Genomic DNA, 25,615 nt, shown 5'->3' on the forward strand with positions numbered 1-25,615 from the left:
TTTTATGGCACCAGCTCCCATTGGAGGGATGTGCCAGGCCGTTCAGCTAAACTGCAACGGTACCTGGATTTCTCAGTGTTTCATGGCCAACAGTAGTATCACCTAATATTGAAAAACTAACCAACAGTGTCCTTGAAACTGAACATAACCCAACAGCTATTTCAGTTGTGTTCACGTCATCACAGTACAAAGGCAGAAACAAGGACATTTCCAGTGACACGCAGTCTGCCACAATCTAGTCACTTTCAGTAGGCACCACTACAAACATGGAGCTATACTGGGTGACGTTCCCCAGGCTCACCTTCCTTCACCTTAAGCAGTTAAGTGGGTGGTTTGAAATAGGTGATTAACAACCCGACATGCCTTTTGCAATTGGAGAAAAAGGAAAGCTATGTCTTGAAAGAGTTTCAAGGTCTTAGGTAGCCCGAGTATCTATCTGAAGGCTCTCTTTCTCCACTGATTATACACAGGATCAGAAATTAACTGGGATCCTAAATCTTTGCTTAGACTAAATGCACCAAATGTCACTGGACAAATCCAGGCATTGGAGACTGTAGTAGGGCTTACGTATGTGAATACAGTGCTCTGAAATGGCTCAGCAGCTGGAAGCTGGTGAAAATATTCTGACCTGTTCACTGAAGATGTTTAGACAAAGAAAGCTCATCACATTTCAACATACAGACTCGCAACACAACAGCAGCAACATAGGTAACAGATACCTAAATGGGTATAAGGACGAGGAAACAGGTTTCTGGTTTGAACAAAGTGCTGATGAATATCATTACTGTAATTATCAGGAAAAATATTTTAATCAAAGAAAAACAACTTTTCCACAGAGACAATTACAATGTTTTTATTTAGCAAATGTACTGGAAGAATTGTTTTTCTGTGAAGACATACAGATATGCCCCAATTCCACAAAGCTTCCATTCTCTCAAATAGCTATGATTTTTTGAAATCAGTTTAATGAACAGAAGGGGATATATGTGGAGATGTCAAACTTATTTGTGTCATAAACCACATGATTCCATTTACCACTAATCCCCAAATAATTGACCCGGGGCCACCAAGAGCTTGCAGAACCCTTGCTGGTGCTTTATAGAGAACAGGCTGCTCACACAATTTAACTGTCCTCTGTTTCTAGCCATGTGAACAGAAAAAAAGACATTAAATACTTCCTTAATGCCTCTTTTTTCATACCAGCAATTGCTAAGGTTACCACACAATTGCTTTGGTTTTTCGTTTGTATTTTTACAATTGCATATGGCAGGGCAGTGATCTAGGACATTATTTCTCTACTAAGCTGTGCTTCAAACTATAGAAAACTCCACCTTGTAAAACTGAGACCAGACCCTACAGCATCCATCCTTCTACAGTCTACATTTGACTGAAAGATAAAGGATTATTTTTCCTGAGAATTTTGTTCCTTTATACTTTGAGTTAGCCCCATATTTGCCTTCTGCTACTGCCTACTAGGCACTGTGCCTCTCACTTGGCAAGTACTGACATGACTGCCATTTCGCACTGTGCCAGACTGTAAAGCACGGAAGAGACGACATGATGTAAGGGTCTGCAATAATTATACAGGAGTGTCCCACACTGAAGCTTTCTTTGGTTTGGCAGAGAGAAAGGAAGTGTACTGCTAAGATCTGCCTTGCGTACTTGTGTTTGAATGTTCTTTTCTTAAGAGAATGTCCAGAGACATCCATAGCAGCCTGAAATGAAAACTCACTAAATGCAAACCCAGTTCTGTATAAAAAAGAAAGCCCTTAGAAACAAATCTATTAAGAGGGCTCTTCTCACCAAAAATTAATTACAACTTTACATTACTGAACTCTGATGAACAAAGCATAACATTCCCTCAGATGTGAGGCCCAACTCAAAACACAAAGGAGGAGTACTTATTAAGTACTTAGTTTTCCGAGATAATTAATTGCTTGCCCTATTCTTACATCCCTTCTGGTCTGAAACCAATCCTTCCCCAGCTGTTTTTGGAATGTTTCAGAAAAAAGAAGATAAATTTTGGCCCTATTAGGGTTAATGCTTTTGCATAGACATATATGACCATAAACTGGTCGACTAGTAGAGGTCTCCTGCTAACATTGTGACTGAGAACAGGAAGAATACAGCCACAATAATATACAGCTGTCTACTAAAAGTATTGCATACAGACATCTTTGGCCATGCAGTCTCTTTGCCTTCTGGAAATACGTGAGCTGCATTGCTAACATGACAAAAAAAATAGCAATGTTGAGAATTAGAAAGAGGCGGGTATAAGAAGCTGATATTGATGGGGCACTACTTCGAGCAGTTGTCACCATCTGTGCCAGCCCTGATCGGCCTTTGACTGAGACCCCAGTTTTGTGCTTCACATAAGTGATATCTGCGAAATCCAGAAGATCTTTCATTTCCTCATCTTCATCTACAGGCAACTCTTTTTGTGCTTGAGTCTGTGCCTTTTGTCGCACTTTTCTTTCATTTACCTCAATTTGTGCAAAAATGTCAGGAACGGCATCAATAAATTTGTAGCCTTTGGCTACCTTTCTGTTTTTCTTTGCTCTGCCGTGCTGCTGCTGCTGCTGCCTCTGTGAGATTGCAAATATCCTGTCAATGGCCTCCTCTGTCTGTCTCTTATCTGAAAACCTCAGCAGGCGCTCAGCAGTCTTCCTAAAGCTAGCTGTGTTGCGTACACGAGACAAAATCTGCTTCTCAAGATGCTGGAAAACAGGCTTAAAATGCTGCAGGTTCCTCTCCACGATCCCTACGTAGTCCTTCACTTCTGGCACTGTGGAGCTTCTAATGGCAGAAGCTCTGTCAAAGACAATTTTTTGGCGGTCCGCAATTACCTGTGCAAAGGCAGAGCGGGACCCATCCTCAATGGGCCACAGGTACACCGCGTAGGCGTGCTCACTGGTGGTAACGAAAACATCCAGCTGCGGAGAATCTCCGCGGACGGTGAAGCTCTGCACGTCAACGGAGGGCCCGATGAAAAGGTAAATGGCCCTCGTGACGGGGTGCCGCAGGAGGGTGGTTACATTCACGTAGTTTGTTCCATTGTACGGGTAGCCCCGGGGATACATCCTTGAGGCGATGGTAGCTTTCTCGCTGTGGCCAGTGTCATCCATCCAGTACATCTTATATATCCCATCACGGTGCCTAATAAAGGCCCCATGGACATCATCAACAACTGTTTCTTCAAAAGGCACATCCACGTTGTGGAAGAAGCTGGTCGCTGCCTCCAGGGGGCTGTCATCTTCTAGATGGATTTGGTCCACTAGCAAGAGAAGCTGGGGGTGGAGAAGTATGAGGTTTCTTTGCAATTTTCTCAGCTTCAGTTTAGGATTATACGCTCCCACTCCTTCTCCCCTGATAAAAACCACCCCGCTTCTCTCCATGGCGGCAACCACTCGTCCCTGACAGTCACCAGCCAAGTCGTGTTTATATTTAAGCCACTTCGAGGAACAGTCTTCTGTAACCTGCCCTTCCCATGGGGAGAAGCAGCTCTTGGCCACAGCAGGGGAAAACATCAACACATTATTAAAAAAAGTATATTTTGGCCCATATAGAGCTTCTGTTATGAAAGGTACGCCGTTGGGAGCAAATGTAAAGGAGTTCTGGTCCGGGTGTTCGTGGCCAGCGTTAAAGTTCCTCCACCCCTTGATCCACTCTTTGTACTTGTTCTTATGAACAATATCATATATTGCACGTCCTCCCAGCTTTCCTGACTTGAAGGAAAGGAAAGGCCTGTTGATTTCAGCTGGCAAAGCACTTCCATAGGTTACCACTCCCCAGTCCTCAAAATAATGCAGCTTAGGAATCCCATAGTCTGGCGGAGGTACAGAGCGCAAACTTGCATCATACCTGCCAAAAAGATCGAGAAAATGGGTTTAAAAATCACTCGACTGATTCCATTATCAGCACCTGTACAAAACTCCAAAACTGATGCAATATTTACATCAAGGAGCAAGCTATATAAAGCTCACACGTGTGCTTCCTGACTGAACTAATCATACAGTTCTAACAATACTTATCATACAAATCCCTCTACAATATTTTTTGGTGCGCTTTTTATAGAATAATAGCTGAAAGCATCTGCTACGCATTTAAAACCAGTAATCCTTCTGCAGTCAAAAAAGTAAGAGTACCACTAATTTCAAACTATCCACCTTTTCTCTTATATCATAAAGCTACTGACTGCAACATAAATCTCTAAAAAAGGCACATTAGGACCAGGCTGTAGACACGGTCTGTTTTGCACTAGACATCAACATCAGCACCTACTACTAACTTCTTAAGCAAGAGAAGCAGAGTATCGGTTTTGCTAACTGATGATTATAGAAGTCTGGAGTCTCCAAACAGAATTGGCAATTAACTAAAAACTAATAAAAAGGCATTTTGAAGGATAATTTTTTATGATTTATATCACTTAGTGTATGTTAGTTTCCTTCTGCAACTAGGTCGAAGAAAAAATTTGCATGGCTTTCTTATATAAATTGTAAGATGCAAGACATTCAGTTTACAAAGAGGTCTTCATTCCAGAAAAGGTTACAATGCTTATAATTTTTGTTTTATTTGACCTACAGATCTTGAAAGAAAAAAGACCCCAAAACAACCATGGAAAACAAAACCCTAACCTTCTGGCATTTTATTTAAGCAACCAAAATAAACAAAGCCGTCATTAAGCCCAGTCGTATTTCTGTTAGATAGCTCCTCATCAGATTTATTCTCTATAGCTAGCCAGGAGCCTCTGTCAAGCCCTAGACCAGGGGTCCTCAAACTACAGCCCGCGGGCTGGATACGGCCCCCCAGGGTCCTCAATCCGGCCCCTGGTATTTACAGACCCCCCGCCCCCCCCCACCGGGGGTTGGGGGGAAACCAAGCAGCCGCAGATGGCTGCCTGCCACTGCATCCGCGCCAGCCCCCTGGTTAAAACGCTTGAGGACCTCTGAGCTAGACAATCACAGCTCATGTCCTGCAGAGGGCTTTGGGTAATTCCAACCAGCGCCAGAAGCCTGCTCTGTATCTGGTGGTCCTTGATGGAGATTCCCCTAAAAGCAGACCTTTTCCCTGAGACGGTAATGCAAGTGGACATGTTCATCAGAAGAGCAACACTGCAGCACAGGGAAAAGGCAACTGTTGGAATAGTCAGGTAATTTGATTTTTTTTCTTTTTTACTCAGGTGCTCTTAAAAAATTTCTTTCCCTTTGACATTGAAAATAATTTCCTAAGTATGAATTCTCAAGATTTCCATGGAGATGCAGGAGTAAAGAATGATGGAATGGGGTTTAGAGAAGAGATTCTGTACGTTGCAAATAACAAGATGAAGGCTGCTTGGAGCCCAATAAACATGCATTCTAATGTGCATATCAAAAACGTAAACCAATATATATTCAATAATACTTTTCTTCTAAGAGAGAGAAACTGAGTGACACTGATTCCTTGAAAATGTACTTGTTCTCTCCTCTGACTGAGGGAATTTATATGGGTATCTAAAGCCTCTTGGGTCTTTTCATTTATTACCCCTAGAAGACTGACATACAAGTTAGCAGAGCTATAAATTACATGGAAGATATGGATCCAGTCATCTATCATGATATTTTTCCTAAGCATAACTTGCAAATTAGTGGGCAAAAAGAATAGTAGCCTTACCACTTACATTACTTTAGATTTTAAAAGAAAGTTTATATTATTACTTACAGCTTTTAAAAGAAAAAAATTTCTTTATTATTAAAGAACACAACAGGATTAAAACCCATTCAATGGACCAAATAAACCAAAGAATACAGGCAGGCAAAATTTCTGTTCTTTTGGAACTGCTTGTATTCTGTACAAGCAATAGACAATGGAAACAAAATGCAAAAGCAGATGTAGAGCAAGACCACATGTTCTCTACAGCAACACATACTGTGCATCTATGCTAAGTGAAGAAGTTCTTCTGAGACTAAGGACTCTCTGGGTCACACATGGCCAGCCTAATCTTGGCTTCTACAGTACAAATCTAAGATAATGAATTACCACTAAGAGCAAACAGCTGTCAGGTTCCTTTTGAGCCCACTCATTCCCTTTCATACCAGAGAAATTCAGTGTGGAGAGTGCACCACCTCTGCCCTTTGGATGGTGTTCCTGGGCCCTCCACCACTCTGTTCCTTCTGATCTGCTCTGCCAACCAGTTCCCACTGCCGTTGCGCATGACAAATTTGTCAAGAAACACCAGCTGGCTCTCTGGCCCGTAGAACCAGTTATAGTTGGAATCCGCAATGGCCACAGTTCTCTGAAACCCTTGGGAAAAAGTGCAAAGGAATGTAAGAAAGAACAAATAAACATACAAAGATGTGTTTGTAGAGCATCACGGTGAAACCAAGGGGTACAAACAGAAGCAGCCTTTTCAGATGTTTATAGACCTAGTTGTAAATGAGCCATAAACAGGTTGCACAGGAGCTGTTCCCTTCTGCTGTAGCTAACTTGAATACCCACCTTTCTTCCTCGGCATTGGGCTACAAAGTACTACAAAAAATGTAAGAAGCAACATCCCATCCACTGCCTCTTCTCACTCAAATTTGGCAAAGGTAACTTTCTGTTTACTGCTCTCACTTTTCCTATGTCAATCCAAACTCTCCAAAGCAAGAAACAGAGGTGTCCCAAGGAAAAAAAGAAAACCAGCTTCATCCTGAAACAGCTAGCATGAGTTCACTTTGCTCTTAGGACCCTCTCCACAGTAGATGCCTGCAGTCTCACGTGGAGTCAATGCAATTCCTTATGTGCCTGTGCTGCCATGCCAAAGCTGTGCTCAGCCACTGTTACATACACAGCTAGATCTGGGGTTCTTACAGCCATTAAAGTTATCACGGTCTTTTTAACCAGAAATTTGGACAACGTAAGCTCCTAGTTAATTGTCCTGCAAATAACCAACACTGAAATCTTGCAAGGCTTCCTGAAACTCAATCTCTTCTGAAGGCTAGGAGGAGTCAGCAATATTTATTAACTTATAACTGGTTTCGTATTTGTACATCTCCATCTTTTAGTCACAACTAGGACTTCAAATCAGAGATGCTAAAACACACTACAAGACAGCAGAGAGATCCAGCAAGAGAACAGAGATATTAAAAGTCTTCAAAATAGACCCATTGGTGATGTCAGATTAACTCTCACATTGACATAACAAAATGGTTCATGTACCCCTGGACCATAGAAAGAAACCTATCATTTGTGTCAATGACATTTTCTACAAGAAAAATATTTTTATTAAAATGGTATAAAAATCGATTTCACTGTTTTGTGGAAAACTGGTGATCATGTAAAACTTTCCTGCGCTTTACTGATGCTTTTACCCTAGCTTCATCATTTTCTCTTCCTTTTACCTAATCTTCTGGTGTGATAATTTCTGGCAAAGGAAAATATCAATAGGAATCTTGAAGAATATTATTTTTCAAACAGACAACCCCAGAGACAGGTCTGTTTCAAACTCAAAAATCCAGAAATCAAATTCTGAAGCATTGCTTTTTCTCCCAAATGATGTTTCTATCTTTTCACTGATTTTAAAAGCCACAGTTTAATAATGATCTTTAATAAGCAGTGTTAAACAAGGATGTCATTGTTTTGATGGATGACATAGGTGAAATCTGAGGAAAAGGTTATTTTAAAAAACCCAAGTACAGTGTTATTTTAAAAAGGCCTATTTCAAGTACAAAATTTACTGCTGCTTCAAAAGTTAAAAGATTCACCTTCATTCACCCAAAGGACCTACCTGGCAGGACAGTCCTGTACATAAATGCAAAGTGCTGCTTGAGCCAGGGATGGCTGAAGTGATTGATATCAAAGTGCCTTTGGACAAGAAACACGTACTGAAACAGCGATCTGGTTGTGTAGCTGCCATAAGCTACGCCTTCATAGAGGGAGCCATCTGTGACCTCCTGCAGCAGGACTACTGACTTCTCCATGATTGCCAACACCTGCTTGGTCCACAAGTAAGCTTCTTGAAGGTAGCCTGAAAAAAAAAGGTGTTGGGAAATCTAATTACACCACCATGGATCTTAGAGTATGTCATCTGTACTCCCACAATGGTATCCTTTACAGCATGGAATCTGCAATCCAGAGCTCTATAATACAACCTAGTGCTGCAGCATCCCTGTAGTTCTAGGGTGTTAAATAAAACACTGTATTTAAACACAGCAAAGCAAGGTCACATGAGCAGGGAAAATCCTATCAACCACCTTTCGCTGATAATGTGGGATTATGCTTTCCATCTTAAAGGAAAATTTCTTTAATGCATTCTGGATATGCAAAAAGGGAAGAGCCCAGTCAAGACTATTGTATTTCAAATTAAAGCCCTATGAAAACAAATTTAGGTCCCCACTAGAGGGCTCCAATAATGCAAATATTCTAATCAGTCATTTTTCACTGGCTTGATCACCAGCATGGTCAGGAGATCCTCAGAGCTTAAAAATACAAAGAAATTGACGTTTGAGCTGCAGTTAACTGATACTCTAATTCATGCTCTAATTTAAGAGATGCTCTGTTCTACTTACACTTTTGGTTTGTTGTACGACCTGAAGGGTTATCCAAATAGAAGTTAAGTTGGGAAAGTTTTGCATGGTTAATTCCAAATGCAGATTCTTTAATTCCAGAATAAAGGTAACCTTTCAACTAGGATAACTTTCAGCCTCCACATATTACAAGCCCTAAACAGTTGTATTTCTTCTAAAGAAAAGACTTTCAGACATCTTACTATTTTTGTGCGCTCTATGAAAATCAAGAACTGGGAAAAGGTTGTGAGAAGACCTTCTCAGGGCTTGTCTGCCTTTACTAAGGAACAAAGACAAGCACAAGAGCCTCAGCACTGCACTTATGTATTGCAGAAGTCAGCATGTGGATCCCAGCAGAGGAAAGGCTATGTGCCTTCTCTTACTTTCTTTTGGATTCACTGGCAAGAGAGGCAGGACTAACAGAGAACAACTGCCTCGTGTGTGTATATGGCAGCTTAGTGTCCACTCAACTCAAAGTGTCTGGACACAGCTTTTACCGGACTTATTTCCAGACTTATTACAGACTTATAGCAGAGCTCAGCTGGCATACATTACACCCCATTACGTGGGAAGCAGTGCCTGCTGAATGAAATGCATGTGCCAGGCTAAGGGAGTATGATCTGCCTTTCAAACCCGTTACTGAGACTGTTTCACTTCATTGCCACAGTTGCAGAGTGACGAGCAATTCAGACATCCTACTAGTCAAGGCTACTCAGTTAACAGAGAGAAAAAAAATTGCAATGTCTAAATTAAACTAACATGATGCTTTTATCTGCTGGCTGAAGAGACAACTATGATGGGGAAAACCTGAGCAACAGGGGCAGGTGGTGCTACTTACTTCCACTTACTTTACTTACAGCTGTCTTGACACTGCTTCATTACTCTGATGGGATTTGGCAGCACAGCAGTATGTCCGAGAAAAATCCCAAATGCTTCCACTGTTCCCTCTCCTAACAGGCACAATAGCTAACTTTTGACTACTGCACTAAGCAAGAATGGTATTTTCCATGGTTCAGCATAGTGCATTTATCATTGTAATGCACGTATGTTCTGTTTACTTAGTGTACATCTATGCTATAACCCTATACTTGTAGTATATTAAAGAATAATATATTAGAATGAAAAAACAGTAACAGACTCAACACTCTGTCTGGCTACAGAACAAAACAGAACAAATCTCACCTAAAATTAGCAGTATCTATATCAAGTTAGGCGTTACTGAACTTTCTTTTTTGAATATCTGTTTACCTTAACTACAAAGACTTCAATATATGTGTGTGCCTAGAATTCATTTCAGTTAGTTTCATTTGTCAGTCCTATGACAATGTTTACATGTTTTTAAGCTGGCTATTTTGTCCCTGCATGCTTCAATAGCTGAATTGTGTTTAAAATAATCAGCTGGAATTTAAACCTTTGGGGTGAAAGGTATACACTGGGATACAACACCATTTGCAATTGCTGTGATCTGATACAGGAAGAATAGCATGTTCACTCACTTTCTTCCTCCTGCCCCCTTTTTTTTTTCTCCTTCAGAAAAAGTCTTTTGTCTTGGAATGAATTTTTTTTTAAAAACTTCTTTTTGATTTTAGACCAACAGAAAAGCTTATTTTAAATTTCCATTTTTTAAAAATAAAGTTGCTCTATATTGAAAACAACTGAGTTTTCAGTTAGAAATACACAGTCTGTTCTGACCTATTTTCATTTGAAATATCATTACTATTTTCAAATTGTTCAAATGTTGCTGAATTTCCCCTCCCCCCCCTTTTTTTTTAATTTTTTCCAAAATTCCCACCAACCTTTGGTGAAAGAAATATTGCCCAACTTTGTGATGTTACCATTGTTTGGCACAAAGCATTCCTATGGTCTATACTCTAATGAAAAGCAGAGTCATCTTGCAAACTGCCAGCTTTCTGCACCAACAGAGGTTTGGGGCAGGATGGAATTACAAGGAATTTAGCAAAACCCACTGAATAAACATGGTCCGAGTCTTCCATTTGCAGAAGACAAGACAGCAGGAATGGGAACAGCTTCCACACATACTCTTGCTGCTTTTCAGTATATGCACATCAGTGAATTAGCTTGCTTTGACAAACACTTAACAAAAAGATGCCCCCTCAAACAGAGTAGGTGCCACAGTTTTTTGGCACAATTCTGTGGGCATCTGAAAGCTCCAACGATGTGCAGATGTGCCTTTGCTTGGCAGAGCTGAACAGCTTGGCAACACCATCAGCATCTATAAACTATTTTCCTTAACTTGCAGCAAGTAGTTCCATAGGGCATCACGTTTTCAAAATACTTCTAGCACATATTAAATAATCACTTGATAAAATACTGACGCATTCTTATAAAAGCAGGAGCTGGCTCCATGAGTTCCACCTCTCAGCTGAAGTACCACTGGGCTTTAAAGTCAGGATATCTCATCTGCTCTCCCTCTGACTCTGTGACTTGCATTCTTGTTTACACTGTGCAGCACTTAGGAGAAGAGGGACAGCCCCCAGTCAGAGCAGCCAAAAGCAAACTGGTAAGGTTATTCACCTGGGAACTGGCAAGGCTGGGTTTAAGACCTGGCGCAAAAAAGGAAATGACACCTGGCACAGACACCTCTTGGATGAAGGCTGTGGGGCACAAGGGCATAGTCCAGAGGGAGAAAGTTAAAGCCCTACTCATCTCCATAGAAAAAGATGCTGGAAAGAAAGGTCCTGAGCTGTGGCCTTTGGGTGGATAAAAGTTACACCTTTGCAGCTCCCTCAGGGAGACAAGTTGTGTATGAAATTCCAGGTTATCCTGTTGTCTAGCACCCAGCTCACAGCGTGGGATGTTTCTGACTACTGACCTTCTCAGTGTGTTGCTTAAGGAGACCAAGTGCATCACTCTTTACCGATAATCTATCCTGAAAGACCCTGTCTGTAAATCTGGACTGGACAGACTATACACGAGGGGATTTTTAACTCTTATAAACAGCGAGGTAAGAATTTCAGAATCACTTAGAGAATCGAATTTATATACATGGGTACATATACATATATATTATACTTTGTGCATCTGCTCACAGACTTTTGTTCTTCTCAGTAAACTGAATTTTTCTAAGCAACCAAAGAGCAAACCCCATACTGCTGTACTCTTGGAAGTATTTCCATCTGTTCCTGAGCTTTGCTGCATAAACGGCTGACTGAGTTGATACACTTCAGAAAAACATTGCTATAGTTTAGGACATACCTTGATTCATCAGAACCAGGCTTCCAGCCAGCAGGGCCACACAGTTGGTAGGCTGGTGGTTGTGGAGGTACTGGAAGCCCCATCCACGTCTGTATGATGTTTCGTACATATATCCTGAGGCATTGGCAATGACCTCAAGAAATCTCTCCTGTTGAGTCTTGCTAAGGTAGCTGTACAAGAAGTCATACGCAGTGGCAAAACCAACTAAGGAGTGAGCAAGAGGGACCTCATCCCATGGGGCATCCTTCACTAACCTGTCAATAAAAAATACGCCAATTAATTGAGTTTCACCCACTTATTTTCTCCATTACTGTACTGAGGTGTGTATGTCTTATGCCTCTGAAGTTAGGCAATTCATGCTTAATTTTAACACAGTAGTAAGCTACTTACCAAGTCTCTGAGACCATTTTTTTTCTTTCCTAAGTAGGGACAACATTAAGCTTCAAAGCTCATTAATTTTATTAGATTAAGTTGTTAAACATTAAAACAGTGCTTGCAATATTCTGTGTTTCCCTAAGAGAAACAGATATGCAGAATATTGATTGTACAGAAATGGAATCTATTTATCTGAAGCAATGTTCACATCATTTTTGTGAGAAAGTACTATCTCAGAGTTTACACTCCTCTAAAATCCTGTAACAACTTTCTTCTTTTCTGAAGGAGCCAAATGTTGATAAATTTCTGGTGGCTATGCAACTGAAGTTGTCTTTAAAGAAAGTGTAATAAAACACACTATGTTGCTTCTTCATTTCCCAAATGCATTCAATAGAAGTAGAAATGATTAAATTTACTTTCATGAGTACAGTTCAAATTAACATACTTAATAGCATTAAAAAATAAAATAGAGGCAAAATGATGCCACTAATCAAAATTAATGTCTAGGAACTACCTGCTTGTACCCAATGATTACACTGAACTTAGCAAAATAGTAGATTTGTACCAAGATAATTCATAATGGAGGTGGAGGTATTGTAGAACAAATATTTCTCTTAAATAAAGCATATATTGTGAATCAAAGACTTTAGTTTTGCAGTACTGACAGTACTTTCTGGCCACGGTTCTAAAGAAAAGGAAATGTGAAGGAATATATGATGAAAAAAAGTCTTTGATAAACTGCACAGTCAGTTGCTTTCATGGTTATCTTATTTCCCTTTCTCTGCAATATATTTTTAATTACAGAAATTAATATTAAATTGTTGAGATGAGAGAATATCCTACTGCAATCAATAGGGATTGTGTTGTGCTCCTGAAGATGTGCACCTTCTAGCTTCAACTATTCTATGACTCTACAAATATAATTTAATCTTAATTTGCGTAAGCAATAGTGTGAACTGATAAGAAAAAATACCAAAAGTGCAAGATTTAAAAAAAATCTTCATTCTGCTATAGGAGCATTTATTTGCATTCAAAATGCATGAATGAACCACGCAGAAATTATGACCAACAGCCTAGGGCACTGCAACTATGGCAGAACACAACACGTACAAGTGAGAAAAACGACGTTTGATTTTTATTTCAGTATATCTAACACTATTGGAAGAACTCAAATGAACTTGGCACATTCATATCTGTAAAGAAGGAAAGCCTCTTTAGCCTTTTTGATTAGCTGAATTTCCAACAGTTTTAAGTATTCACCTCTCAGCTTCAATCCCATCTTCCACTGAGTGAAGTTATACATTCACTTTTCCTTTTTTTAAATGAAATCTTTAAATACATGAATTTACTCAGCATTGAGCAGCAGGATTTGATCTGGGGTTTTACTGGACTACGTTATTTTATGTACACTATTTTGTTTCTTGGTTAATTGGCAGGCATTGACAAAACCGTGAACAGCATTAAGACTGACAGCTATGAGTGTGGTAATAAAAAACTGTTAAAGCATGAGGAAAAAAAATTCTAGAAATTTACTACTTGTCTTCTCCACATCCACATCCACCTGCTATTCTCTGTGATCAATGTCAAGAACATTTCTCTGTTGTTTTTTCCTGGTTCAAACACTAAACTTATTAGTGAAGACTTCCAGCCAGGTATAGTAAAATTTCTTATTATTGTTTTCACTTAATTGTTGTGCAAAAAAATTACAGACCTGTACGCCAAAACATTTACGTGTTTTTTGTACATGCTCATTCTTTCTGTATTTCCAATAAACTGGGAGAAAATGTAGCTGAACTGGGCAAGCAACTATTCTGACTCTCCAGATTTATTTATACTGTGTTACTGAGGCACAAAAATTGAAAATCTGAGTTAACTGGTTATTTGTCAACCTCAATTAATTCTCTCCATCTCTATTTCTGCTTTTTCATTTTTCTTTATAATTGAAAAAGCTCTTAAAATGTTTAGTCCTACATATAAAAGTAAAGTTATATTCTATGCTGGTTATATGCAACACCCTGGCACTGTGCTTGGGTATTGGAAATCATTTGACACGTGAACATACCTTTGACCAGCTATATCATGAATCCTAATTTCCAAATTATTTTTGATTTTGCTTTTTACTAAACTTTTTGGACATTCAGAAACCAGAGTTCAAATGTGTACAGGAATTATCCCTTTAAACACCTCTGCCTGGAACAATTACAAAGTAATTGAGGCTAAGCCATACATTAGGGGGGAAGAAAAGAACAATGAAAGAATCTGAGTTAATTGAAAACATTTAATTCAAAGTTCAGTGTCCTTATAACAACATACAAATTGCTAATTAGAATATGCTTAAAGCTATTTAATGATCTTTACCTGGACTTCATCTTAAATGGGATTTGACAGTGGAACTGATGGATTGCAACTTTCATTGTTAAGCTGTATGCTAACTTTATGTTTGGTTTCAAATGCAATGCTGCATCAAATTCTATAGTATAAAAGTGTGTATTAGTCTCTGTGGCACCATTTCTGACAAAATAGAAAGCACTCTTCTATACGGGAAGTGCTAAACGAATAATTTATAACTGCATTTAGGCTGTTGATTTCTTCAGCAAAAAAAAGACAACACCCTTCAGTGTAAAATACGTTATGTTAGGCATCCTAAGCCTACTTACTGGCACGGTTACCCACCTTGGGTTAGACAAAGTAATTCTGTCCTAACTTCCTCCAAATTGCAATTCTGTATAGTAAGGCTCATCTAGAACTTAACAGAGGAGATGCACACAAGTAATACAGAAAATTAAAGATGATGATTTAAAGACCCTCATTTCTAAACATACAAAACCACAGTCAACATCTGTTCTTAAAATTAAGCTCTCCTGAAGTAACAACTCTTTAGCTGATACGAATCAGTGCACCTCCATTAACTGAATTTCACTTGAACCAAGCAATGTACAAACAACAATGTGGAACATGAGTCACAAGAAGAATGGACAACTAGCAAGCATTAAATGCTTTTTGTATCTGAATTATACTCTCATTTTTCAAATGGATCTCCAGTGTCAGATCTGGTAAACAACCTGGCTGATAAACTGTGGGAAAGCATGGTACCACAGGCCTGCACTGAATGTATTACGTGAAAAAAAGAGTTTTCAGGGCTATCAATTAGCTACTCTGCTCTGAAATATTAAAGAAAAGTTGTGTGTATTTATACAAATAAAGATTGGTAAAAACACGCCAATGCTTTGCACTGGAAAACAGTTATTTTCTACGCCTCTTAGGACAAAAACTTAACATCAGACAGTATGAACCCCAGGTTAGCAATTAACTGTGTCTGGAGACAGCAAGTAACGTTTACCTCAGTGCTGCACTCTTCGGTGTTTTAAAGGTGTAAGATGCTACAGAACAAGAATCCAAAGTAAATAGAAATATCTATAATGGATTCTTTAGTGCAGAGCAACTACTTAGTTGCAAACAAACACTTAGCAAAGGAAACTGTTCCAAAAATTCTAAAACATACTTCAAAGTAACAGCTAAACCATAAATGCATCCCTACAGATAGTACAAAAAAAAATATTTTTTTTCCCCACACTTACACATCTATACATGTATTTGGAAGAAGTACCTATATGGAAACTTGAGGTGGTTTATAAAAGAGCAAAAAGTGCTGAACATGTTTGCTGCCTAATGATCAAACTCCATAAACATCCAAAGCCATATGCATCATTCTGCACAAAGAACTGCTGTCTGGGCAAATGCTGTGAACAGCACTGGACAAATACATGCTTGGAGTGTTCTTTTAAGTTCTCTTCATCTGTGTCATACAAAATATTTTTGTTACTTCATTACAAACATTTTGAGTTTGATATAAATCCTCCATGAAGAAACTGGAGAAATAAAGAGATCGTGGATAAGGCTGGTATTATGGATAAGTAGTATGGTTTTCCTACATGTTGAGAATTTTAGCATGGTGCAATGTGGTCATCCATTTTAGATTTACCACCTTCTACAATGAACAATGAATCCGAAGGTGAGGTTAAGACCCCGTTCTTCAGTCATCAGTTTGTGATGTCAAGAACTATCATGCATGCACTGCATTGTCCAAAGCTAAGAGTGTACATACCACCTTCACTAAATGTGGTTCTGTGCTCTGAGTAAGTATAGCAATTGTATAGAATTTTGGATGGGAAATAAAAATCAGTATTAACAACAAGAAAAATTGTGGTAAGATTACCACAACTTCTCTATTTCACGACAATATTCCTAATGCTATTAATGTCTCTTCTCTCAGTAGCAATGGTTTTCTGTATTTTCCCCTAATTTCTTTCTATTAATAACTGTTTCCTTATTGTAACCAGAATTATTAGCACTTCCCTAAGAAATACAATAAGGAAAAAAACCACTGTCTGCCCACTTCAAGGCAGGATTCAAGTCAAACTCTCCTGCTTAAGAGAGTTCCCTGATCATGGCCTGTGGGATATTTAGAATCACCTTTCCCTCACTTTGTATCCAGTTCTTAAAACCAAATGGAAATACATAGCAGAGTAACACTCTCTAACCTGACAAACAGAATGCCTTCCCAGGCAGTGTCAGATCTGATTTCTGGCCTCTGTGTCAATAAGTAATATGGCATCGCTGCACACAAAATGAAGCATTAAGCACATCCTGACACATATATTACACAAGTAATCCACATCCTGAAGTTTAACGCTCCAGCGTTTCCCATGACAAATTACTTACTGCGGAGTAACTCTTGGAGGTTGAGGGCAGATTAAGCTAATGATTGAAGGAAGCATGCTGGCACTCCTCCTCAGTCAGCACTGAGCCTCTCACCCTCACTAGGTAGATGCAAAGTCAGTCAGGGCTCCCTTCTGAAGGCTTACGGGTGAAAATTGGTCCAAGGACAGCCCTCTACTGCATTTCAATGCACTCTACCTTAGACATGGTAGCTAGCTAACAGCATGATTGAGTTTAATGCACATTAAATGTCAAGTGTGGATGCAAACGTGGTGTGTAATGGGGGCAATTGACCTCTTGATCCTGAAATCAACTGTGCAGTTGTACAGTCTTCCCAATGCCAATGGCAATGCCCTGGCACTCCACAGACCCTTGTTATTGTTCTCACCCACTTCTGGGGGAAAGAGATACAGCTTTAAACCTCCCGTCAGGCAAAGGAGAGAAGTATTCTTCCATGGCCAGAGGGAGTATACATACCAAGAGGGAGTATTACCTGCCAAGGGGAATAAGACCACCAACATTTGTTTTATAAACTAGACTCAATTTCCAGTATTTTTCTTACAGAAGCCTCCAAAACAAAATATTTTCTTGTGCTCAAATGGAATATTTTCTTCACTAACGGAAGAATAGCTTCCAAATTTTGTTTTGGAAAGAAAAAAGAAAAATCCTTGAAAAAATCTGTTTCATCCAAACCAACCTCTCAGCTTTCACCCTTTTCACGTTTTTCTGGTTGGCTGCCAAAACAAAACCCCCTGTATCTGCACAACCTAAGTGCTCAGTGATCTGCAACAACCAAAATGTTAAGAACAAGAAACGTCCTTGAAAAACTGATGATATATATTTCCAGTGTCTAAGGTAAAACATGGCAAGTTTACCCCTATGTCTTTACCAGTTGTGCTTTAGCAGCAACCACTGACAAGCTTGTGTTCATTGCAGCTTGGTTCACAGGAATACAGGGAAAGGAGTGGTTAAATATAAATGGCCACATTCATTTTATGGAAAAAAAGAGGCAATGTGTAGACAAAGTTTTCAGAAGTGCTAAGAGCTTACTATAAAAGCAGGGCTGTCCTGCTTAGGTGTTGACGAGACAACTAAAACTTTACTCCTTCGGAAATCTTCATCTACTTTCTATCTTCTGTTCTCTGTTCCTTCACAGGTCTATAATCATCTTTCTGCAGCTTCTAAAGCTTTTTTCAGATCCTCTTCTCTTGTATTTAGCTTTGATCACAAGAGGGTCCTTTTCACACTGGGCTTGCTCTTGGTTATCAATCATGATCCTTCTGTGCTGGCATTAATAAACAAGAACTGAGTCTGTTTTAGTAGTTCTCAGTGCCATATTAAGCAGACACTGAAATTTAATTATGTTATTATTTCAACAGATTACCTCTAGCTCTTGTAGCAAATTTTTATACCAGGCATGCCACAAAGCGAGCTCCCTGTAGCACCACAGAACTTCAGTGCCAATTTATCTCCCAGAGATCCTATCCATGAAAAAAAAAAGTATAACAGAAACTCTTCAGAATCCAGCTAGCCATTGAATTTCAGAGTCATGCACAGCTTCTATTTTTAAATGCTGCATATGAAGAAGATAAAAACAGCATGAGGGTTTGATATTTCACTTACTAAAATAATATATATTCCAGATACCAAATTCATCCTCCTAGCCTTCCTTTTCTTCCTCCTTGTAGGAGACTATCTCAGCATCCCCCAAGCTTCTTTTATACTAACTGCTATGCTGCATTCTTATAAAACCCTCCTAAGTTTTCTTTGAATGTGACTGCCGGTTGATTATTTGGAGTCAAACAGATGTTCTAAATTTGTAGTGTCAGCATGGAGACTTGCTTTATTTCAACCCGGCACATGTGAATTTATTTTAGTTATGCATTTATCTACACATTATATTTTTGTATTTTTACTTTGTAGTCCGTAGTGCTCAACACCAAGCGCTATCTGGATACTAACAGCAATAGTCCTATAGCATGCTCCAATACTTTTAACAAACAGGGACTAACAGAAGACTATAGGATTGCTGGTTAATAAGAAATAGCAGAATGGTCACAGATTTGTTACGCTAAAGTCTCCCATTAGCTTCTCCTTACTCGCTGCTATTCCCTTGGAATGTTTGCATGTGCTTGACAGTAATTATCTCCCCTATGAGACCCACAGAGCCAGGCTTACTGTCAAATCCCACACCTTGCTGCACATTGATAACATACTTGTCTTTAAAAACGGTGGGCCAACTATGTGCAAAAAAAAACCCCACAAAAAAACCCCACAGAAATCTCTTGTCTGGCAATTGCAAATGGAGACACGTCTGCTGCTGTAAGAAAGGTGCAGAATTTGTGAACTTCTAAGGCATTTGTTTATAAGGCAGGCTTAGTAAGAAGAAAGCTTTTTACTGCTTTGTCCAAAACACAGAATCTGACTGGACTCTTATTTCTGCACAATGTGTGACTCCAATTACATCACTCTGCTCGGTACGGGAACGGGCCGAGGCAGCATATGGAAAGAATCACGAGTACAGATTTCCTCGGCCAAAACGCACTTCTGGTGGGGAGTGCTCTAGGGGCCAGTCAAGAGATAAAATGCCAGAACACATCTATATCCTCTGTTCTCTGTAAAATAAGATAATACAGCTTAGATATAAGGACAAGCTTTCCCTAAGATTTTAGGCAGCATCTAGATATCAAATCCCAGGAAAACCAAGGAAGTTATTTAACACCAGCTTTGAATCTTTACAGGCAAACCCATTAAAGTTAATATATTTTTACTGAAATATTAATGCACTACATTTCCCTGCTCTTGTAAGTCTCCAAAACATTGTCTGTTCCCATACTATTTTGGCTGATTGTTATAGTTAGCTATTAGCCACTGCCCCTTTGTTTATTTTAAAATGTAAACCTACTCCAGGATGTAGCAATTACAGATGCTCTGTTATGAGCAGCGTGCATATCAGCATCAGTTGTTATGGCAAACAGCTTGAGGTCTGCTAGCCTACATGAACGGGAACTCACTTAAGGGTGTACTTTATTATGTGATACAAAATTACTATCGTAATAGATGAGAAAAGACAGAAGTGCTTAATTACATGCCCCTTCCACACATGTATCAATTACCAGTAGATTTTATCATATTTGTATCCTGAGTTATTCAACCATATTTGGACTACTGAGAATTCTCATTAATGTAAAGATGAAATTTAAAATGTTAGTCTCCTTAATCTTCTGGCATTCTGGGACAAATAACTAGTGACATTTAAAAATCTATTTATTTTATCAAACTACTGCACACACTACTAAAATAGACTCCTGTTTTCTGGTAAGGCTTAAATTTTATTTAATATCACCACAAAAATGAGAGGAAACTCATCCAACTTTTTTTTTTTTTAAATTCTAGAGCTATTTTAGAGTCAATGCCATGTCAGAAGTAAAAACAAAACAAACCAAAACCAGAATATACTGTCAAAATAATCAGGCTGCTAACAAGGAATCTTTATGACTGCCAGATTTAACTTTCCAACACACACTGATGAATCTGTCAGTGATAAAAAGACATTTTTTGGGCAGTTTACATCGCAGTTGAAGCACCTACATTATGGAGGAAGTCTAGGGAGAGAAAAGTTCCTTTGATTTGCTTATCTTACTGATATGTCTCTGGACAAGCCCTCTCCACTGATGACATAAGGAGTTTTGGCCCATGAGTATTCTAAAATTCAAGGCTCCAAACCTGGACATCATCAAAACTGCTCCTTCTTTTCACTGATCAGAACATGTGTGCTCTCAGATTATTTAATAAGGATAACATTCGTAACATATATCCAGAATGATATTTTTGCCAAAGTCTGAGGGAAACTAAACATGCCTAAATAGCCTGGAGAAATCTTTTTTGGGTTTTTTTTCTCCAATTCCACTACTAAGCATTGTGTAAGACTGTTCTGGCAATGTCATTACATGCCATAACAACCACAACTCTTCTATTTACCGTGTTTGTTCTCCTAGTCTTATCCTAAGCGGGGAAGTGTGTGCAGTAACATGTTTTCTGGCACATTTTAGTTGAGTTCCTTAGGAAAACCAGATTGATTTAATCTGTCTGTCTACTCCTTCATGTTCTGAACCTGCTGACCTATTTCAGCAAAGCCGGAGTGGTACAAAGCTCAGAGATGTTACGTGGTTTTCCTGAAAACCACTGCTGGACAAGGCAGAGATCTGTATTGCCGCCATCACTGATGGAGCCATAGTGTAAACTCCATGTTGACAGCATTCAGCCATAGGTTCTCAGGGGAAAAACAAAAATGGAAACCGGATCCATGTTTCTGTCACAGCTTTTGAAGAGCTGGCCAGTCGGAGGTTATACAAAGAGGAGCTTACCCCAGCCCTATGGCCTGTGTTTCTGATTTCATCCTCCTGTACTTCCCCTACTAAGCACAGTGCACCCACTTCTTTTGCAAAGCAGAGAACCTTGATTAAACCTTCATTGTTTGCTGAATGACATGTCTACATCAGAAGGGAAAGACAGGAAAAGCATGACTTCACTTTCACCAAGGTAACACAAGAAGCTTGCTTAAGAACAGCAGCAGTTTGGGGAGGTAGATATCATCAAAGCCAAATGGAAATAGGGCATCTGCTCAGTTCTGATCGGTATCTGGTCAGATGGGACAAAGGAGAGTATTACAGCAAGGGACAGAGGAACAACAATTAATCCAGGGCAGGAATCACCAGACAGAAGGAACTGAAATGAGGTTATTGAGACAGCGAGTGAGGCACAGGAAACAGAGACAGACACAAGGAAGTTCCACTACTCAGAGTATTACTTGCCCCTCTTTCTTACTCCACTAAAACAGACGGTGATGTTAACTATGTGTTTACACTACCCAAAGCAGGTTGAGAAAGAGTGTTGGAGCTAGCTGGAGTTAGTTGGAGCAGTCCATAGGTCCTATTGGAGATGGTTACATGTCCTTGGAGTCACCTCTGTACAGCTCTAGCCCTCTGCCAGTGCACCAGGAGAAATACAGACTGCTCCTGGAGGTAAGTAAGACTGAAGCTTTGTATTTCTGTGCTTCAGTGGAAGATTTTGGAAATCACCACCATCCCGTTGTGGCAATACTTCTTCCCAGCTCCCACATGCCCCCTCTTCTGTGACATGCAAGCAACTTAAGCCCAGCATGTCCCTTCTCTCCCACCACTTCTCTTGTTCTGGTTCCTGTATTTCGGTGGCATTCACCACTTCAATACTTGGTATAGGGGAACCCCAACACTGTAATGCCTTTTAAAGCATGCCCATCAGGAGGATACAGATCCCAAGTAATGCTAGCTTAAATCCAGCATACTTCCAATGACAATCTGTGGATGGATGCCATTTATAGGACAATACTAGTTGGTCTTAACCCAGAAAAAGTAAGGAATAGTTGGAGCAATGAATACTGTTTGAACAGCTAATGCTTATTTCTGCACTGACTTGAAACCTGACTCGGGCATCTGCTGAGCTGCTGCGACCACTGAGCTGTAAGACAGCAGCTGTGACAGAGGGGAGCGGTGCCCATTGCAGCTCCAGCTCACTGCTTTGGGAAGAAGCCACTGTCCTGGCAAAGCCCATGTTTCCATCCTCTGACCTCCTCACAACGGCAGCAACCCTGGACCACAGGCTGCAAGGTACACCAAGTGGCAGCTGCTCCAGGGGGTAGGGGAAATGCGGCTGCCTGAGAAAAAAAGGGCGATAAATTGCTGGTGGATATGAAATAGGAAGATGAGGAGGAGACTGATCCTGGGGTCCCAATTACTAGACTAACTCCTACGGTGAGAACATTAACTTCTGTCCCCATAGACTGTGGCACGGCAAGGACAGAGTGTGGATGACCACTCACATCCAGCTGAAATGAATCCAGGAGTCATGAAAATGCCAACTACTCAGGCAGTTCCAGTAAAATAATCAGATGGACAACTATCTTTATCATGTCCTACTATGTCTTAAGGAGAGTCCCAAGAACTGTACAGCCAAGTGGAGCTGCAAGTCTGAACTGAAGCTCAGACACATGTTAGAGCAGACTGCAGAAACTCAAGAGTGTAATTTTTACCTGCACCTAATTATACCTTTTCATAGGTCCCCCTTTTTCTGAATTCTTTCTAAGGAAGAATTACCCAAAAGATATGTATGAGTCCAAGGGAAAAAAAAAAGGAATGATTAAAAAATAACACTTTTAGCACTTCTCAACACAAATCAGATGTGAAACCCTGTCTTCTGATTGAGAGTAGTTTTGAATTACATATTTTTTTTTACTTTACAGAAATTAGGGTGGTACACAAAGGATCATACTCCTTCTTTCAGCATTAATTTGAAACAGGGTAAGTCCAGCGAAGGTGAAAAACTGTGTGTCACTGCTGGTCCAGATGACGATAAACGCACTCAGCAAGTTAGTCACTATTAAAGTGAATATTAAAGCAAATGAAATAATTTAAGTGATTCACTCATTCACTCACTCCTCCAACTGCAAGCAGTTTATACTGTAAGGACAACTTTAAAAAAAAAAAAAGACAAAAATCTACCAACTAGGCTGAGCCGCCATCCTCTCCATGTAATCCTTGGCCATGTTGATGGCCTCGATGTTTTCAGGGAAGAGCACACAGAACATCGCCAGAGCCCCAAGGTTGTTGCCATATATTTCATTCCACCGAGCGCTGAACTCCTTCGGGTCCCAGGGAGGAAGGTACTCCAGGGGATTAGACAGCATCGTTTGTACTGCCTCAGTCAGGCGAGCTGCAATGTGCTGGTGTGTGGTGGCAGCCTGGAGACGCAGAGCCTCCATGTCCCCTTTGGAGAAGTAGAGCATGGGGTAGCTGTCATAGTTGGCATTGACAAAAGGAACCATCACGTCCGGGTCCTCCCTGGCACCGCAGGCAAAGGCGAAGCAAACCGCGTGTATGAAAAACACACTTGGGGCTCCCCGTGTGTGAGTCCTCATCGTGGCATCAGATCTCCAAGTCTCAATGGCAGCCAAACCATCTTTGAAATATCCTATGGCAGATGGACGTGAAAGAGAGAGTTAAAAAATGAATCTGTGAGACACTGTAATTCAGGATGTTCTCTAGGAAATATGATTCCATCTAGACCTAAAGAACCCCACATACTGTCCAGGTGGCTTTCAAATCATTTCTATATGAATACTTTGGACAAAATACCTACTGAGCGATTCATCTGAAAGAAAAAAATCTGTACACTTTGAAGAAAAGCCTCTCCCTCCCACATCTTTCCCTCTAGATACAAGGCAAAGGAACACACTGTTGTATGCAAGATTTCAAATAATTGCAGCAGCGCCTAATATGAAGCAGTGCTGACTGTACTGGCAAGTGGAGGAGGGTGGGAGGGGAGGAAGAAGGGGGAGAGCCAAGGAACTTGTGCTGGCGGCAGCCAAGCCTGCGTGCTGCCTTGGCTGATGTTAGCAGCTGGAGAGGGAAGGACGAGGAATGCTGGAGGTTTGCACTGGGGTCATTTTATACTGCGCTTGAGGCCTCCGGTTCTGACACGTCCTCGTTTTCAGAGGAAGGAAAAAAAAAAAAAAAAAAGAAGTCAGAAAGAAAAAGAGAAAGAGAAAGCAGCAGAGCCTTAGAGAAACAGCTGAAATACCTTGCCTTCAGGGCATTTAGGGTTTTCGCATCATTATTACTATTATTGTTCTAGGGGGCTCTCCATTTTGCCTGTGGAGATTTACTGCCAGCTACCAAGGATGAACACTGAATTAAAGCATATATTTTCCTACATACACAACTTCTCAAAATATGCTCAAATGGCAAACCTATGCAGAGGTTGAATGCAAGTATTTAAACATAGTAAATTACTTCGTAAAAATTACCAAAGATCTAGCCTGAAGTCTCAGATAAAACATGACCAGGATCCCCCTGAGGAAAGCTAGCGAATTCCTAGAATTCTTCCGAGGGGAAAGGTTACAGAAAGCAGACCCAAGGGAGACAGTTTTATGTAAATAACGAACAGTAGTTTTCAATTATTGAAAAGAGAAATAGACAGAAGGAAGGAAAACCTAAAAACAAACATGAAATATTTTTTTCCCATGGAAAACCTGTTTCACAGGGTTCAGTCATTAAACCTGTAAGAAACTGAAGTACAAAGTAACCTTTTATTTCTCCCCACAGCTCCCCACCTATAGATGCCAAAATTTTCTAACAGAAACTTAGGCTGCTAAAACCTTACTTGGAGACCCACATCCTAATTCAACAATGTCATTAATACGTGCATAGACAATGAGCCAACCTCGGTAAGACTGGGTCCTCCATGACTACTGGGTACATAGACTCTCGAGGTACTTGTTTTCAGCTCCTAAACTGAATTTGGGAGCAAGCATCTTTGGCCAAGAAGTACATCTTTGCTTATGCATTCCCGCCTAGGGTAAAAATAATATTGCATCCCGTAACCGCCTATATTTATATATTACACTGTGTAGCATAATTGCTTTAACAGAGCATAATGAAAAATGACATTTTCATAGTATTTTAATGCATTTTGCAAGTAACTTTTGTCCTTTTTTGGATGTAAACCTGTCATTACAGGACACATTACGCAGATCACAGGATGGTTTATTTGGTAACATTTTTACTATATCTACATAGTCTCTCACCACATACATACATACAAAGAAACATGCACCGCAGTTTACCCAAACATACTCAAGTCTACTCGTATTCTCATCTATAAATAAGGAAACTATACAACAGTATATTTTGAAAGGAAGCAGGTAAAACTCAGCCAAACCAGCACATTATGTTTCGAAAAACGAT

At 39.9% G+C, this 25,615-nt stretch overlaps 1 protein-coding gene across 9 annotated transcripts in view; it reads right to left on the bottom strand.

Moving 5' to 3' along the window:
* Window positions 1-837: 837 nt before the first annotated feature.
* DSE (dermatan sulfate epimerase) overlaps window positions 838-25,615 on the bottom strand; it is a 37,839-nt gene continuing 13,061 nt past the window's right edge. For 6 of the 9 annotated variants that reach the window (XM_056343594.1, XM_056343600.1, XM_056343596.1 and 3 more), the window contains exons 3-7: window positions 23,372-23,840; window positions 11,739-11,992; window positions 7,745-7,984; window positions 6,072-6,279; window positions 838-3,861 (exon numbers count right to left, since the gene is read on the bottom strand). In XM_056343594.1, the coding sequence (XP_056199569.1) occupies window positions 2,097-3,861; window positions 6,072-6,279; window positions 7,745-7,984; window positions 11,739-11,992; window positions 23,372-23,840 (2,936 nt within the window). In that variant the 3' untranslated portion in view covers window positions 838-2,096. Of the gene's footprint in view, window positions 3,862-6,015; window positions 6,280-7,744; window positions 7,985-11,738; window positions 11,993-23,371; window positions 23,841-25,615 lie in introns of those variants that run through there. The other 3 variants (XM_056343601.1, XM_056343602.1, XM_056343603.1) reach the window with 3 other exon arrangements.

The sequence above is a fragment of the Falco biarmicus genome, chromosome 6 (assembly GCF_023638135.1).
Source record: "Falco biarmicus isolate bFalBia1 chromosome 6, bFalBia1.pri, whole genome shotgun sequence".
NCBI classification, from domain to species: Eukaryota; Metazoa; Chordata; class Aves; order Falconiformes; family Falconidae; genus Falco; species Falco biarmicus.